The sequence below is a fragment of the Leptidea sinapis genome, chromosome 34 (genome assembly GCF_905404315.1).
Source record: "Leptidea sinapis chromosome 34, ilLepSina1.1, whole genome shotgun sequence".
NCBI classification, from domain to species: Eukaryota; Metazoa; Arthropoda; class Insecta; order Lepidoptera; family Pieridae; genus Leptidea; species Leptidea sinapis.
In genome coordinates this window covers 6,232,801-6,246,719 of record NC_066298.1, presented here as the reverse complement: position 1 = coordinate 6,246,719, position 13,919 = coordinate 6,232,801, and the positions used below count along the sequence as shown (strand labels likewise).

General features: G+C 35.6%; 1 protein-coding gene across 1 annotated transcript in view; it reads left to right on the top strand.

Annotated features, from left to right (window-relative positions):
* Positions 1–187: 187 nt before the first annotated feature.
* The window catches only part of LOC126974915 (syntaxin-binding protein 5), a 230,424-nt gene continuing 216,692 nt past the window's right edge, over positions 188–13,919 (top strand). Inside the window, exon 1 of the mRNA XM_050822654.1 lies at positions 188–916. Within this exon, the coding sequence (XP_050678611.1) occupies positions 794–916 (123 nt within the window). The 5' untranslated portion in view covers positions 188–793. The remainder of the gene's footprint in view (positions 917–13,919) is intronic.

The following is a 13,919-nucleotide window of genomic DNA, read 5'->3' as shown; positions in this document are numbered from 1 at the left end:
AATACACTAACATAATAGTAATTATAAAAACAATGTACCTAAGTAATACTTTATTGTTGGTAGTCTTGGTAGTGTAACACTTGTCACTTGCCATTGATTAAAATAATTTATGAATTGTGACGGCTGAAAATGATAGATGTCAAATGTATTGCTGACGTCAGACGTCATCGGCCCCTAATGAAAACAAGAATGCGACGTGAAGTAGGTCCGTAGGAGTGATAGCCAGGACGTAATCAGCTGTGATGTCGATGTGATACGATGCGATAGTGGAGTACTGTATAACTGGAGTAAGGTATTTTGATCGCTAGGAGTTAGAGACTGTCTCATGCTGCGCAATAATGTTATGCGTTTATCTCTTTCCTGAGCACGTGCGCTAGCATCGATTGACCTCGCCGCCGTCGAGTTTACATTCGAGGCACTACTAAATAACAATCATAGTCAGTCCGCGACACGGCGAGGCTTCGTGCGACGGTGCGTAGCGGCCGAGCGTGTGTTGAGAAGGCTCTGTAGTGCGCGTGTGTCGTCTCTCCTCGGTATCGATCGGCGGACAGACCGCATTGCCGTACATTCCGGAGGAGCCTCGCCTAGTTTTCGACAATCGTCGACGTGACGGACGCGTGTCGTCGTCGGCGACGGCCCGGACTGCCTTGCGCAGTAGTCGTGAGGTGAGCGCGGGAGCGATCTACCTATCTTCTGCCAAAACCGGCTCGCTGTTCGCGGCGAACGGCTGTGATGTAGCCGGGGCCGGCGAGTGAGCGGCCTTCGGACAAAGAAACCGCGAGCGCGATCCGAGATGAAGAAGTTTACATTCAAGGGGGTGCTTGATGGGTTCCGCAGCTCCGTGCAGGCGGCGCCGCGCGGGACCGAGCAGGAGATTCAGGAAACCCTGCGCCCTGAACACTTTCAAGTTAAAAAGGTAAGTTTTTATTGTAGTTTAATTTAAAGGCTCTATATTTTGTATTCCTTAAATTGGCTGCACGCCAGTAAACGTTTACCTCGCGTGAATGTTACAAAGTTTACGGTTCTGTAGCACGGCATGTCGTACCCAAACATTGGCTGTGTCGCGCGATAATAATAATTATTAAGTTATCAATAGCGCGTGCCCTAAATAATGATAAAATTGAGTTTTAGTTTGATCGTTCATTAGAATGCGGCGATATTATACGATTGGATGCTTATGGTTCCGTTACACTTACGTCAGCGCCCTTGGCCGTGTCATCTGTGTACATAATCTCTGGTGGAGGCAACGTTTCATTCAGATAATGAGTTTTTAGTAATCGATGTATGTGAACAACACAATGGCTCGTTGCCCGCAGAATTACGTTGATATTGAATGATAGCAGATAAGATAACACCCAATAATACGCGAGCGCGTATCTGTTTATATTTACTGCTATGACCTACCTAGCACTTATGCATTTATTGGCACAAATAGTCTGTCTTACTGCTTAATTAAAAATAATATATTTAATATACGTGTGTCTAGGTCCATCCAGAGAGGTTTATGTAATTGGACCGTGTATGTGGAATTGTTTTTATAAGAAACAAAGAAAGTAGAGAGTGAAAGCGGTAGTAACTGTTATCGATAAGAAAACCTTGGGGTGGTTGGGTTACGTAGAGCGGATGGTGAAAGTGATTGAAAGAACAAATTGTAAGGGTATCATGCATGGACGTGTAGGAATAGCGAAGTAGGAGTACCTACATTGTTCGATTGAATTGAAATCGGCGAGAATCTTTTTTTTTTATGAAAATAAGGGACGAGACGAACAGTACGTCCAGTTGTTGGTAATTGATACGCCTTGCCCATTACAATACAGTGCCGCTCAGGACTCTTGAAAAACCCAAACAATTCTGAGCGGCACTACAACTGCGCTCGTCACCTTGAGACATAAGTTGTTAAGTCTCAATTGCCCAGTAATTTCACTAGCTACGGCGCCCTTCTGACCGAAACACAGTAATGCTTACACATTACTGCTTCACGGTAGAAATAGGCGCCGTTGTGGTACCCATACCATACCATACCCGGCATCCTGCGCAAAGGAGCCTCCCACTGGTTCCAGATAACTCATCCAGGCGATGTTGAAGGCTAGTGACTGGGTGGAAACTTCAGCCAGGTGTTCATGCCGCCGCTTCGCATGAGAAATTATACTCAGGCCCATACGGCAAAAGAAAAAGCCGATCTTCTGGCCTCACTATTTGGATCTTACTCGACTCTTAACGACAATGGAAAGACACCGCCGAGCATCTGTGCCGGTAGTACAGAACGGAAACTGCAGCGAGCTCTGTTTTTTATATTAAAAAGAAAGAAAGTAAATTCATTTATTTACTTGGAACAAAATCACACTTATGAGTGTAAAAGAGTTTATCACTACTTCGGAAAAGTGGAGCTTTAATAATAAGAAGTGGCAAGAAACTCATTGCTACTCTTTTAACTCTCTATATAAGTAAATACAGTATCAGCATTTTGCTTTATATTTTATCCAAATGCTATGAGTCTTTCTTGAGTGTTAATGTGTGTAAATTGATGCACCAAAATTACACAAACGTTTAAAAACATACTTCAGTATAAAGTTTTAAGTGAAAAAAAGAGAAAACTTATAATAACTTAAAAGGGTATCGAGTGCAGTTGATTTAGGTATCAATTCGAATACACTGTAAATAAGTAAAGGTATTGTGTGAGCAATTTTATATTTAAATTAATTATTTAAAATGGTACACTATCAATACAAAAGATTGTCCCCGAAGATAGGACCACAAGCAGCGCCCGTTTACGAGCATGACGCATTGACCAGCCATTGCTTCCCTCGCACATGTCTTAGGGAAAGTAATGACATACCTCACGATGCCGCCACGAGCAGTTCCATTTAAACCAGCATTACAAGCCCCAGGCCCTGCCGCGGGAAATCAACTAAAAAAAAACCTAAGCGATGTGTTGCATATATTTGCTCACGAAATACCACAATAAAAAATATATCTTATATATAACAATATATTTTTAATCAAAATTAAAAAGAATTGTGATCGAAAATATTAAAAGAGACTCCATATATATAAGTACTAGCTGACCCAGCAAACGTTGTATTGCCGATATTAAAATCGCAATACAGTAGTAACTGTTGATCGTAGATGGGTCAAAATTTCAAGTTGTATGTATTTTTTAATGCTGACTCATAATAATCAAACAAATTTAAAAAAAAATGTCAAAAAAATAAAAAAATTAAAATTTGGCGTGGACCACCCTTAACATTTAGGGGGATGAAAAATAGATGTTGTCCGATTCTCAGACCTACCCAATATGCACTCAAAATTTCATGAGAATCTGTCAAACCGTTTCGAAGGAGTAACACCGCGACATGAGAATTTTATATATTAGATATGTAATCTTTCACCGCCATGCAGCACTTTCATTAATGAAGTCTTTTAAACTGTAATAGGCCATGTAACTCAAGTTAGGAAAGACACCGCCGAGCATCTGTGCCGGTAGTACAGAACGGAAACTGCAGCGAGCTCTGTTTTTTATAATAAAAAGAAAGAAAGTACAAAGAAGTAAAGATTTTGACAAAATTTAAACCGTTCGCTCGTTTGCTCTACTGTTTCGGAACACGGAGTATGCTGATAATTATACGAAGGTTAAGAGTACCACGAAACATAACAATATTTAAAATGTTACTGTCCCGGACCCTACTAATGTGTATTAGGCTAAGAGCCATCTCTATCTCACTAACTTAAAAAAAGCCACATCAAAATCGGTCAATTAGTTTGGTAGTTGCGATGCCACAGACATGTCAAAGCTCAATATTGCCACTCTCTCATCCATATTAACAGATTTATCATATTTTAACATATGATTTGTTTACATGCTACGCAGTGATGTTGCAAAAAACTCAAGTTCTCTTTACAATGCAGTGCTGCTTAGGATTCTTGAAAAACCCAGAATTTTGTGCTCGTCAGTTTAAGACATAAGACGTTAAATCTCATTTGCCCATTAATTTCACTAGCTACGGCATTGCTTGAGGGCAGAAAAAAGGGCCGCATATCGACACAGACCTCCCCTAGAGAGCGCCATATTGACTTTTCATGCTTGCGCCTTCCACCTCTAGCGGGCTGCTATGACCACTTCTTCATTTCAGCTTTTAGGCGGACTATTACCCCCGAACTTTCCGATACGTGGACGCCACTCAACACCCTTGTGAATCTATTGACCATCCCTACTGCAAGCTGGAATTACAGGGTAACTCCGATGAAGTTCGTGCTCCTAGTCTTGTCAGCTTAACAAGAGATTATAGCAGTCAAACTTATTTTCGAGCAACTTTAACTAAGTATAAACGATACACTGTGTGTTATGTGTTTCGGTGTGAAGAGCGCCGTAGCTAGTGAAATTACTGGGCAAATGAGACTTAACATCTTATGTCTCAAGGTGACGAGCGCAATTATTGTTGTGCCGCTCAAAATTATTGGTTTTTACAAGAATCCTGAGCGGCACTTTCGTCAGCTGAACGTACTGCTCGTCTGGTCCCTTATTATCATTAAATAAAAACACTCCTATGGAAGCTCTAGCTATGCTAAGCATTCTGGAAATTGGACTTACTTGAGGAACATAGTCATATAGGCAGGCTCCTTTCGCGGTCGTTTTAAAAAAAATCGCAGTGGTTCTGCATAGTCAACTTGCTTCCTGTATACATACACGAACTCATAAAATTTATTAATACATGTTATAAACTTAATTTTGTAACAAAATCAATCAACAAACCAGTCTCGTCAATGCGCTACCTAATATAGTATGCGTGCAATTCCTAAACCAATTTTCCGTACTTATTGCCTTTGAAGTCAATTTGCCGGCGATTCGATTTAAAATCACGAGGTAAACTGATTTATGGGAAGTCGCAACTTCTTAAATCGGAGACGAAAAAGGTTTCTTTGGTATTTAGAAAGTCTTTTAAAAGATTTCCTTTGACTTTCGGAAATTTCATTTCCCAGCAAATTAAATCTTGAGCTAATTTGTCTGTGGAAATTGTTAAGAAATTTTGTGAAAGCTTTTCGAGTTTGCTCAAACAAGCTTTGACGCAGACAAGCACTTCTTTATTTCAATTATTCAATGGCAATACTCGAAAGGCATTTCTTACTTATTAACGTTATATCATTCAAGTGAATTTAGAACCATCCAAGATCTCTACTTAATATCTTTACTCAACAAAATTAACGCTGATTAATTCAATGATTAGAAGTAAACTTGAATATTGCTCTGGTGTATGGAATCCTAACTATCAAGTGCATAAAGACATGCATAAAGTACAAAAAAAAATCTTACGACACTTAGCCTACAAGGACAATATATTAAAAGAAATTAATAATACCAACGATCTCTTAAAACGTTATAAAACCATATCACTATTCAATCGTAGAAACTCAATAGATCTCTGTTTTTGCATTAAATTGTAAATGGAGCTATTGATAGCCCGAACTTATTAAACAGAATAAGGTTAGCAGTTTCAAGACAAAATGCACGGTCACATATTAAAAAATAAAATTACTTTTATGCCAATAATTACAAAGAGTAACCTAGGTAGAACCGCTCCTATTAACAGAATTGTAATGTCCTATGACGATATAATGAAAATAGCAGAATTGGACATATTTTGGAACTCTGCATCGATTTTCAAGCGCAAAATTAAAAATCATTTAATTAAATAATATCATTCGTTTTTTCGTATTTAATAATAGTTGCTTTATTTTAAATTTAGTTTTTTTTTTTGTTTGGAGTTATAAGTTTTTTATATTTTTGTGTAGGTAACTAATTTATAAAGTAATTTAGTAAGTAAGTAAACGAGGAAATTTTCATATGTTAATAATGTTTTTAAGTAGATACATGTAATTTAATTAAGTAATTAATTGCATGTATATAAAAAGCGTGTTTTTTAACTACTATTTATTATTTACAGTTCAATTTCTATGTAGTAATAACAACTTAAGCGGCGGTAAGATATGTATCTTAAGGTAAGTATGTGAACTCTATTAAAAGGTTTAGGAGTTAACGAAAAAGATGTCGAGTAGACATTTCCGCGCGGTTAAACCGCGTACCCTCCTAATTATTACAGCGTTCGTAGAGCATAATCTTCGCAACGTGAACAAAAAACACACGTAGTAATAAATGGTAGTGCAAAATAAGTTGCCAACAGCATAATGCAGCAAAGTTTGCTTTTAACAATGGGACAGGGCGCTCGCTCACCGCACTGCCGGCCCGCAAAACAAAATACGACCGCCCTAATTAATTTTTCTTGGTACCGAGTGTAAATGGGACGCGGCAAAGTTTCGGCTTGTGAAATACTGTGTTGATGCTCTCTTGGTAGGAGCTGCGGTAGGGATGCTCGCTTTTTTAAACTAAATTAATCTCATGAATTAAAATATTAAGTTACGACTCTGAAATACCTAGTTCTAGTGGATGGCTCAGCTGGCTTAGAGATTACAACTAAGATTTATAGTTTAAGTATAGTGCAATTTGAAACAAAATACTTGACTAATGTTAGGAAAATTAGTAATTGATTAATTTTCATAGTATTACTTTAAAAACTTTAGCCTACAATCATCGCGTTGCAACTTCAATCAACCTTGTTTCGATCTGAAGGGCGCCGTATCTAGTGAAATAACTGGGCAAACGAGACTTAACAGCTTATGTCTCGAGCGCAATTGTAGTGCCGGTAAGAATTTTTGGATTATAATGGGCAGGGCGTATCAATTACCATCAGCTGCACGTCCTGCTCGTCTCGTCCCTAATTGTCATAAATAAATTATATTGATAAACACTCATTTATCAAAGTAGATGCAAAGCGATGATTGAGGACGAAAAAACATTACCTACTGAAAACAGGACTTATTGTTTTTTTTATTAGTTCTACTTGGAACCTGAAAGATTTTGTGGGCTCTCTTGCAGCACTTTTTGAATATTTATTTATTTAATAGGAAGCCCACGTTGTATTAATAAATAATAAATTAATAAATTTCGTTTATTTCAAAGATTACATATACATTTTTTAGTGGTTGAGACTTCCCAGTAAGTTGTCTTAGGACACTAATTGTATTGGGAATATCTCGCAACTTCCTTAGCAGATACATTTTATTTAGTATACAATATAGAAATAAACAGCCCACGTTGTATACAATGTATTACCTTATGGTATATTTACACATTAATTACTTATATTATTTTGTTAAATAATGAAAAATTTAATATATTTCCTACGTTTTCGTTTGGTTTATATAAAGGAGCATGTTTTTTTAAACTATTATTTGCATTATTGCATTAAAAATTCTCTTTGGTATTCGAGAATTTCCTAATATTAGATAAATCGGTTAAGGATAATGGTTTAAATTTAAAATTATCATCATTTCCTGCCATATTCACGATAGATGAATATTATATAAAATAACAAAAATCTTATTTTGCAAATTGAAAATTACCGACCTTGATTATAATACAGTATTAGAGCTCTAACTTCCAACACATTCTGACATTGACAGTTTATATAACTTCATAATAAAATAGTTTAAAAAAAAAAGCTTGAATGAAAAGGTACTGGTTAAAATTTAATATGAACATCAATTCCTGTCTTATTGACGACAGATGAAAAAATTATTAAAAGTAACAAAAATGTTATTTTGCAAATTGAAAAATGGAATAGTTTTATCAAATTAATGTATTTTCATCGGTCCTCGATAAATCTACGAAGTTTGAACGAAATCTGGCCGTTTAAAGTGGGTCAAAGTTGCGACCAAATGAGTCGGCTACAAACAAACATACATACAGGTGAACCTAAAAAGCGTGTAAAGATAAAAAGCGCCCATTTATGTCAAACTGGTGGAAAAATTTACGATGTAACTATCATCTATATTTTATGAGCAGATCTTCTAGTCGGCCGTGTCGATCAAAAGAGAGGGTAACAAACATACATAAAAAAACTTTACGTCAATGATACCTTTGAGTCTTATAAAGAAATCTCCTATTAGTACTTTAAAACGAGAGAGATTTCATTACTTCGGCGATATTTGCTCAGACCACACTGTGTCGGATTATTAAGGTATCTTACGCAGTTGGATTTCCGAAAGTAGATTATCTATTGTATGTTGAAATATTTGGATTTTTTTAGGAATTTGTGTGAAACAGCTATCATAAACTGATTCAGGTTATTTCTTGCTTTTTGAATACGGCCTGTTGTTCATAAACCAAGGAAGATAAAGATGAACGCGTATGAAAATTTTTCAAATAAGATTTAAAGATATATATATTATGTCTGTTAGTATTTTGGAACGTTTATTAAATCATTTTATGTCATTTGTTGTTCTGTGCACCATTTTTAATACAGTGTTATTTATATACATCTGTACAGGATATTTTTTACATGCTTTTTATTAGCTTCACGTATTTGTAGGTATATTTGATTGTAACCGACTCATTTGGGTGCAATTTTCACCCAATTTAAATGGCCAGGTTTCGTTCAAACTTCGTCGATTTATCGAGGACCGATGACAATACATTAATTTAATAAAATTATTCCATTTTACCATTAGAAATAAAGATTTTTGTTAATTTATATAATGTTCATCTATCGTCTAAAGCAGGAAATGATGTTTATATAAAATTTCAACCATTATTTTTGACCGATTTATCTAATATCAGGAAATTTTCGAATTCCAAACAGAATTTTTAATGCAAAAATGCAAATAGTTTCAAAATCTAAAAAACCTGCTTTTATAAATAAACCAATTATTAAAAGTAGAATTAGTATATTTTCAATTTTTTAGTTGACTTTTCCATAAAAAGCGTGTTTTTTAGATTTTTTTTAACTAGTACTATTTATTTTCCATCGGTTGTCTAGTGGCTACTCAACCAACCATTTGTAAAATAACGCGGCTTGTTTAACATTCCATCCTTTGTTTTAATTAGAAAAGTCATTACAAAGCAGGTCGCGTTTAATGATATTGATCGGTTTAGTGATACAAATCATATTAAATATTACTTTAATAATGTTTTAAAGAAGAATAGATGAGTTTATTAATAATATAGGTACTTAGGTACCTTTTTTATTTAAAAGGAGGACGAACGAGGTTTCGGGTCATCACCGCCGCCCATATTCTTTTTCAAGATCAGACGTTGTGAAGTGACGTATCGTTGATAAATTTTGTTTGCTTTGTTCAACTGACAGTGTGTGTTTGCAAGAGCGATTTCTCAAGTCAATTTTCTTATATCCAAATAATATGGGGTTGAGCAGGTAATCAACTGTAAAGATCCTGTAGATGAAGTTACAAACTGAGAGTTGAACAAAGCATACACAATTTATCAACGATACGTCACTCGAACGGTTGGCTTAGTTGGAAGAGCACTCGCACGGAACGCGAGAGGTCGCGGGTTCGAATCCCGCATGGTATATAAGTTTTGTTTTCAAATTTATTTGTGTAATTAATCCCAGAAGTGAGGGTTATCACTTTAAAACTATAACAAATTGTTTAGATAGTACACCAATATAAATATGTAATCAAAACGGAAATTAACTATGGACTTCAGGTTTTACTTGGAAATAAAAAAAAAAGAAATAATACATTTCAGTTCTTTTTTATCTCGGACCTCCCGTTTTACTTTAGTGATAAGAAGAAATGTTAATATCTGCATAATGACGCCGTAATCTTTGTATCTTCCAGTGGCTACTGTCGCGAGTTAGAAGTTCTCCTTAATCTAATCTTGATTGCTAGTATTACGTTTCTTAACGCCATTATCTTCTTGGTGTGCATTTTGAATCAAATAAAAGTATGTGGCTTCTTTTTAATCTCTTCCCCACAATCCAGTTATCCCGATGATGGTTAAGACGTGCAATATATTGTTTTTATCTGTTCTGCTCTATTTCTGTTGCAATCCCCAAATACCCATGTATTTCATAATTCCTCGCACACCAACGAGTTTTACAATAGTCCTCAGTATGCTCATTCGCACCTTTTGCAGACAGACTACATTACTTTTGCTGATATCTGAATACCATATGTCCATATAGGTTTCAGAATGAAATTGTTTATCAATAGTTAATTATTCAGGCAGAGTGCAGAGTTTCTACCCATCAGCCAATATAGGCCTTTCAACTTGTAGTTCACTTGTTCTCTTTTATTCTTTCTGTGATTTTCCCATGTTAAGCGTATATGGAAGAGTATCCAAGATGTTTTACATTATCTGTTTGAGGCTAATTGTTGTTACTTAACCAAACTGGGAACCAGTTTTCTTTCTTTAAAGTGAAAGTTATGTGTTTTGATTTCTTCATCTGCATAAGTAGCAACGGTAACATCATGTGAGGTTGGCAGATCTGATGTGTAGATATTGTACAATGCTGGTCCAAGCACCGAGTCTTGGGGCGTATCCCAACTATATAAAAAAAGGAGCCCGCTGAGTTCCTTGCGCCCATTTTTCTCGGGTCTGCGGCATACCTTTTCGAATGGGTCGTAGTGTTTGACTTTCAATGGGTGATATTATGTCCTATTTTAAATAAAAATATTTAAATATGAACCAATTTAATAAACTGGCTTTAATAGGGCACAGGGAAAATCTCGCATCACTTAACTTGACTTGGAAGACTTTATCAGAGATATATCTCTCTCTCTCTTATCAGACTCAAAGATGTGAAAGACTGAGAGTGGTAGATGCATCTTGAGTTTGCAAAGTAGTCCCTTGTGCCATAATTTGTCGGAGGCCTCTTGTATGTATATCCAAATAGGTTTCTGAACAGTATCTTTTTCTTCTCGAAGTATTGTCTAAAGAATTGTACACACGATGTATTTGTTATATGATTGAGTACGCTTTACGGAATCCACACTGATGCTCTGGGACTATACTGTTCTCGTTCATAACCTTACTTAGTATTTTGAGGGTCCTTTCCCATACCTTTGAGAAGATTGAAGTATGGCTTATGGGTCTGTATGAGGCAAATACGTGTGGGGATTTTCCGTCTTTATGAACCGACTTCAAAATAGGAGGAGCATCTCAATTCGACTATAATTTCTTTTATTAACTTTTGACTAGGTGACCCGATTTTGATGATTCTTTTTTACTTGAAAGCTGGTACTTCCTTGTGGTTCCATTACAATTAGGTTCAGTTTTGATAATGGCATCCTTGAGAAAACCATAAAAGTTACATTTGCATTAAGTATGTACGCGACAAATGGACGAATAACTCAATATCACGCCAACCAATGCCAAAAAAATGTACTTCAAGGGTAGTTTGATGAGAGTTTGGCGAGGTTCTAACCATGGGTTCCATGACAAAGTTACGGAACTTTTCATCTCTTAGGAGCATATTAACGATACATAACAATAATTTCAAATCAATCCATAGACATCGGGCACATGAGGTAACAAACAACTAAGAAAAAACAAACAGTCGAATTTAGAACGTCCTTTTTTGAAATCGAATGAATAGAGGAACAGAGAATCTGAAACCCGTCCTGTTATATTGTACATTTGATACTTCCAACAAAATATTCGTAGCGGAAATGCTCGTATTGCAGTTCAATATAAATAAGTAATATGTTGAAGCTCGTAAATCTGCGGCATCGCAGATGACAGAGTTATTATTCAGACCATCTCCACCATGTGGCTGTGGGATGCCTGCTTATTCGTGTGCTGTCAACATCTGTTTCTATATTTACTTAATATATTTATGTGATCTTTTTCGTATTATTTTGCGGCCTCTCCTATAAAATTCAATCGTAAATTAGCGAACCGAGATTGATATTCCAAAATATTTTCTGCTTTTAATTACCGATTTATGCAACCATTTTATGTAACCAGTAACAGAAACGGTGCAAAGGGAGACTAATAAAAAGATGGGAAGAAAGTTGTAGAATAATGACACTTTATCGAAAAATATGGAGAAAGTTAGAGGAGGCCTATGTAACACGACCCCTCAGCTGATACCAATTAATTCATATTTAAGGACTAGAATAAGTAAGTAGTAACTATTATCATCGCGGAACTTTAACACTGAAACTATTATGAATGACGGTAAATTGAAAAAGGCGCTACGTGGACAGATTGATGTACAGTGTACAAGTGGCAATGTGTCAAGAGTTTCTCGCCGCCTCCGCAGTTTCGCCGCGACCACGTTTCATGCAATTGGATCGAAATATCAGGATCAAATTAATAAAACATATATTGTGAGTACCCGTCATAATAATTACAACTAGAATAAGATTTAGATTAGGAATTTATGATTTATAAAAAGCAATTTATAAAAATGTCGGGGAAAAATGCTTTTTTTTTACATTTTTATGTCATCCTTTATTTGACCTTTTTACATGAATCGGTGTTTTGCTTGGATTGGTATTTGTATGAATGTGATTGGAGTTTCCTGATTTGGAAATTAAGATTCTCACAATGCAGCGTCGGGATCTATCTGACATTGACAATCGAATATTGATTTAAACCTGCTTTTAGATACTTTGTAATATATAAAAATAAAATGATAGAGGTGTGCTTGCATCACGGAAAAAGTAATGGATATCATTCAATTAAGTTTTATTCAGGCCTAGTATCCCAGACACTAGGCCCTTATTAACCAAAAATATTGTCAATTGTCCAATTGTGAAAAGCTCACAATTTTTGAGATTTTTCAAGAATCCTGAACACTGTAATGCATTGTAATGGGCAGGGCGTATAAATTACCATCAGCTGAACTTCCCGCTCGCCTCGTCCCTTATTTTCATAAAAAAACTATGAACGTAATTACTAAAACATTACCTACATAACTCGATTTTCAATGAACTGATTTATTAATTAAAAAAAATATATATGGCGCTTACGTTTATGATGGTGTTTGATTTTACTGTCCGTTTTACATGATATTGGGGTAAAAGTGATTATGCGACGGCAACACGGTTTAAATCTATTTTGAATGTGCGACCTTAATTTGTTCAATCAACACTCTGTATTACCTTGTTATGCAAAACGTTTTCAATGTCGATGAGTGTGAATTGCTTGTCCGTGGTAAATCTGTTGGGGAGAGGCTTTTGAGAATCATCCGAGTCCCGGCGCGGATGTACGAAGCCTGCACAAGTCACCTTTGAAAGCATCCGAAACTCAAATATACAAAAGCTTTCACAAAGAATGGAACTCCGAAGATCAGAAGATTGTTTTTAATTGGAGAGATAAATCCTGACATCAGTGTATTAAGATTTTTTCGGTGGATGAGGATGGTGGATTTGATATCCTTTGTGTAAGCGATATCGTTATCAGGAAGCATTTGTGTACTATCTTTCGTTGATGTTACCGAAGCCTGACAATGTTTTAAAAGTATAACACTATTTCAAATTTATTTCGATAGTGGTTCAATATTTACAAAATTATCGTTTCTTGATTAATTCATAATTAAAACATGGTCTCAGAAAATTTATAAAACAAGAAAAAAGAATGTGTTAAAAAATTCAAATGAATTATTAAAAACCGTTTGTGTGGTAAAGGTTAAGTGACTTTCTTAATGATACCACTGAATTGGAATGGTGCTACGGCCCTATGGTTTTTAAAATTATAAATTTGATTGTAACGGAATTTTATAAAAAAAGAAACTGCTGAGTTTCTTGCGCCCGTTCTTCTCGGGTTGTTTTTGACGTTTTATTAATTGATTTTAAATCCTATTTTGAATCAAAATATTTGATGTTGAATTGATACCATGAAGAATTTATAAATACAAATGGTCGCCCAAAGGTCGGAATTCGATTATAATTCATTATATTAATAAGTTTGAACTAGTCTTCATTAGTCACACTACTCTATAATGTACATGTGTGTGTCATTCAAGCAGTACTGTGTGTAATATTTAATTAAATGTCTTCAAAAGCCATTTATATAAAAAAAAAATGATGTGGTGTCGTGGGACACCAGGTAGGAACGA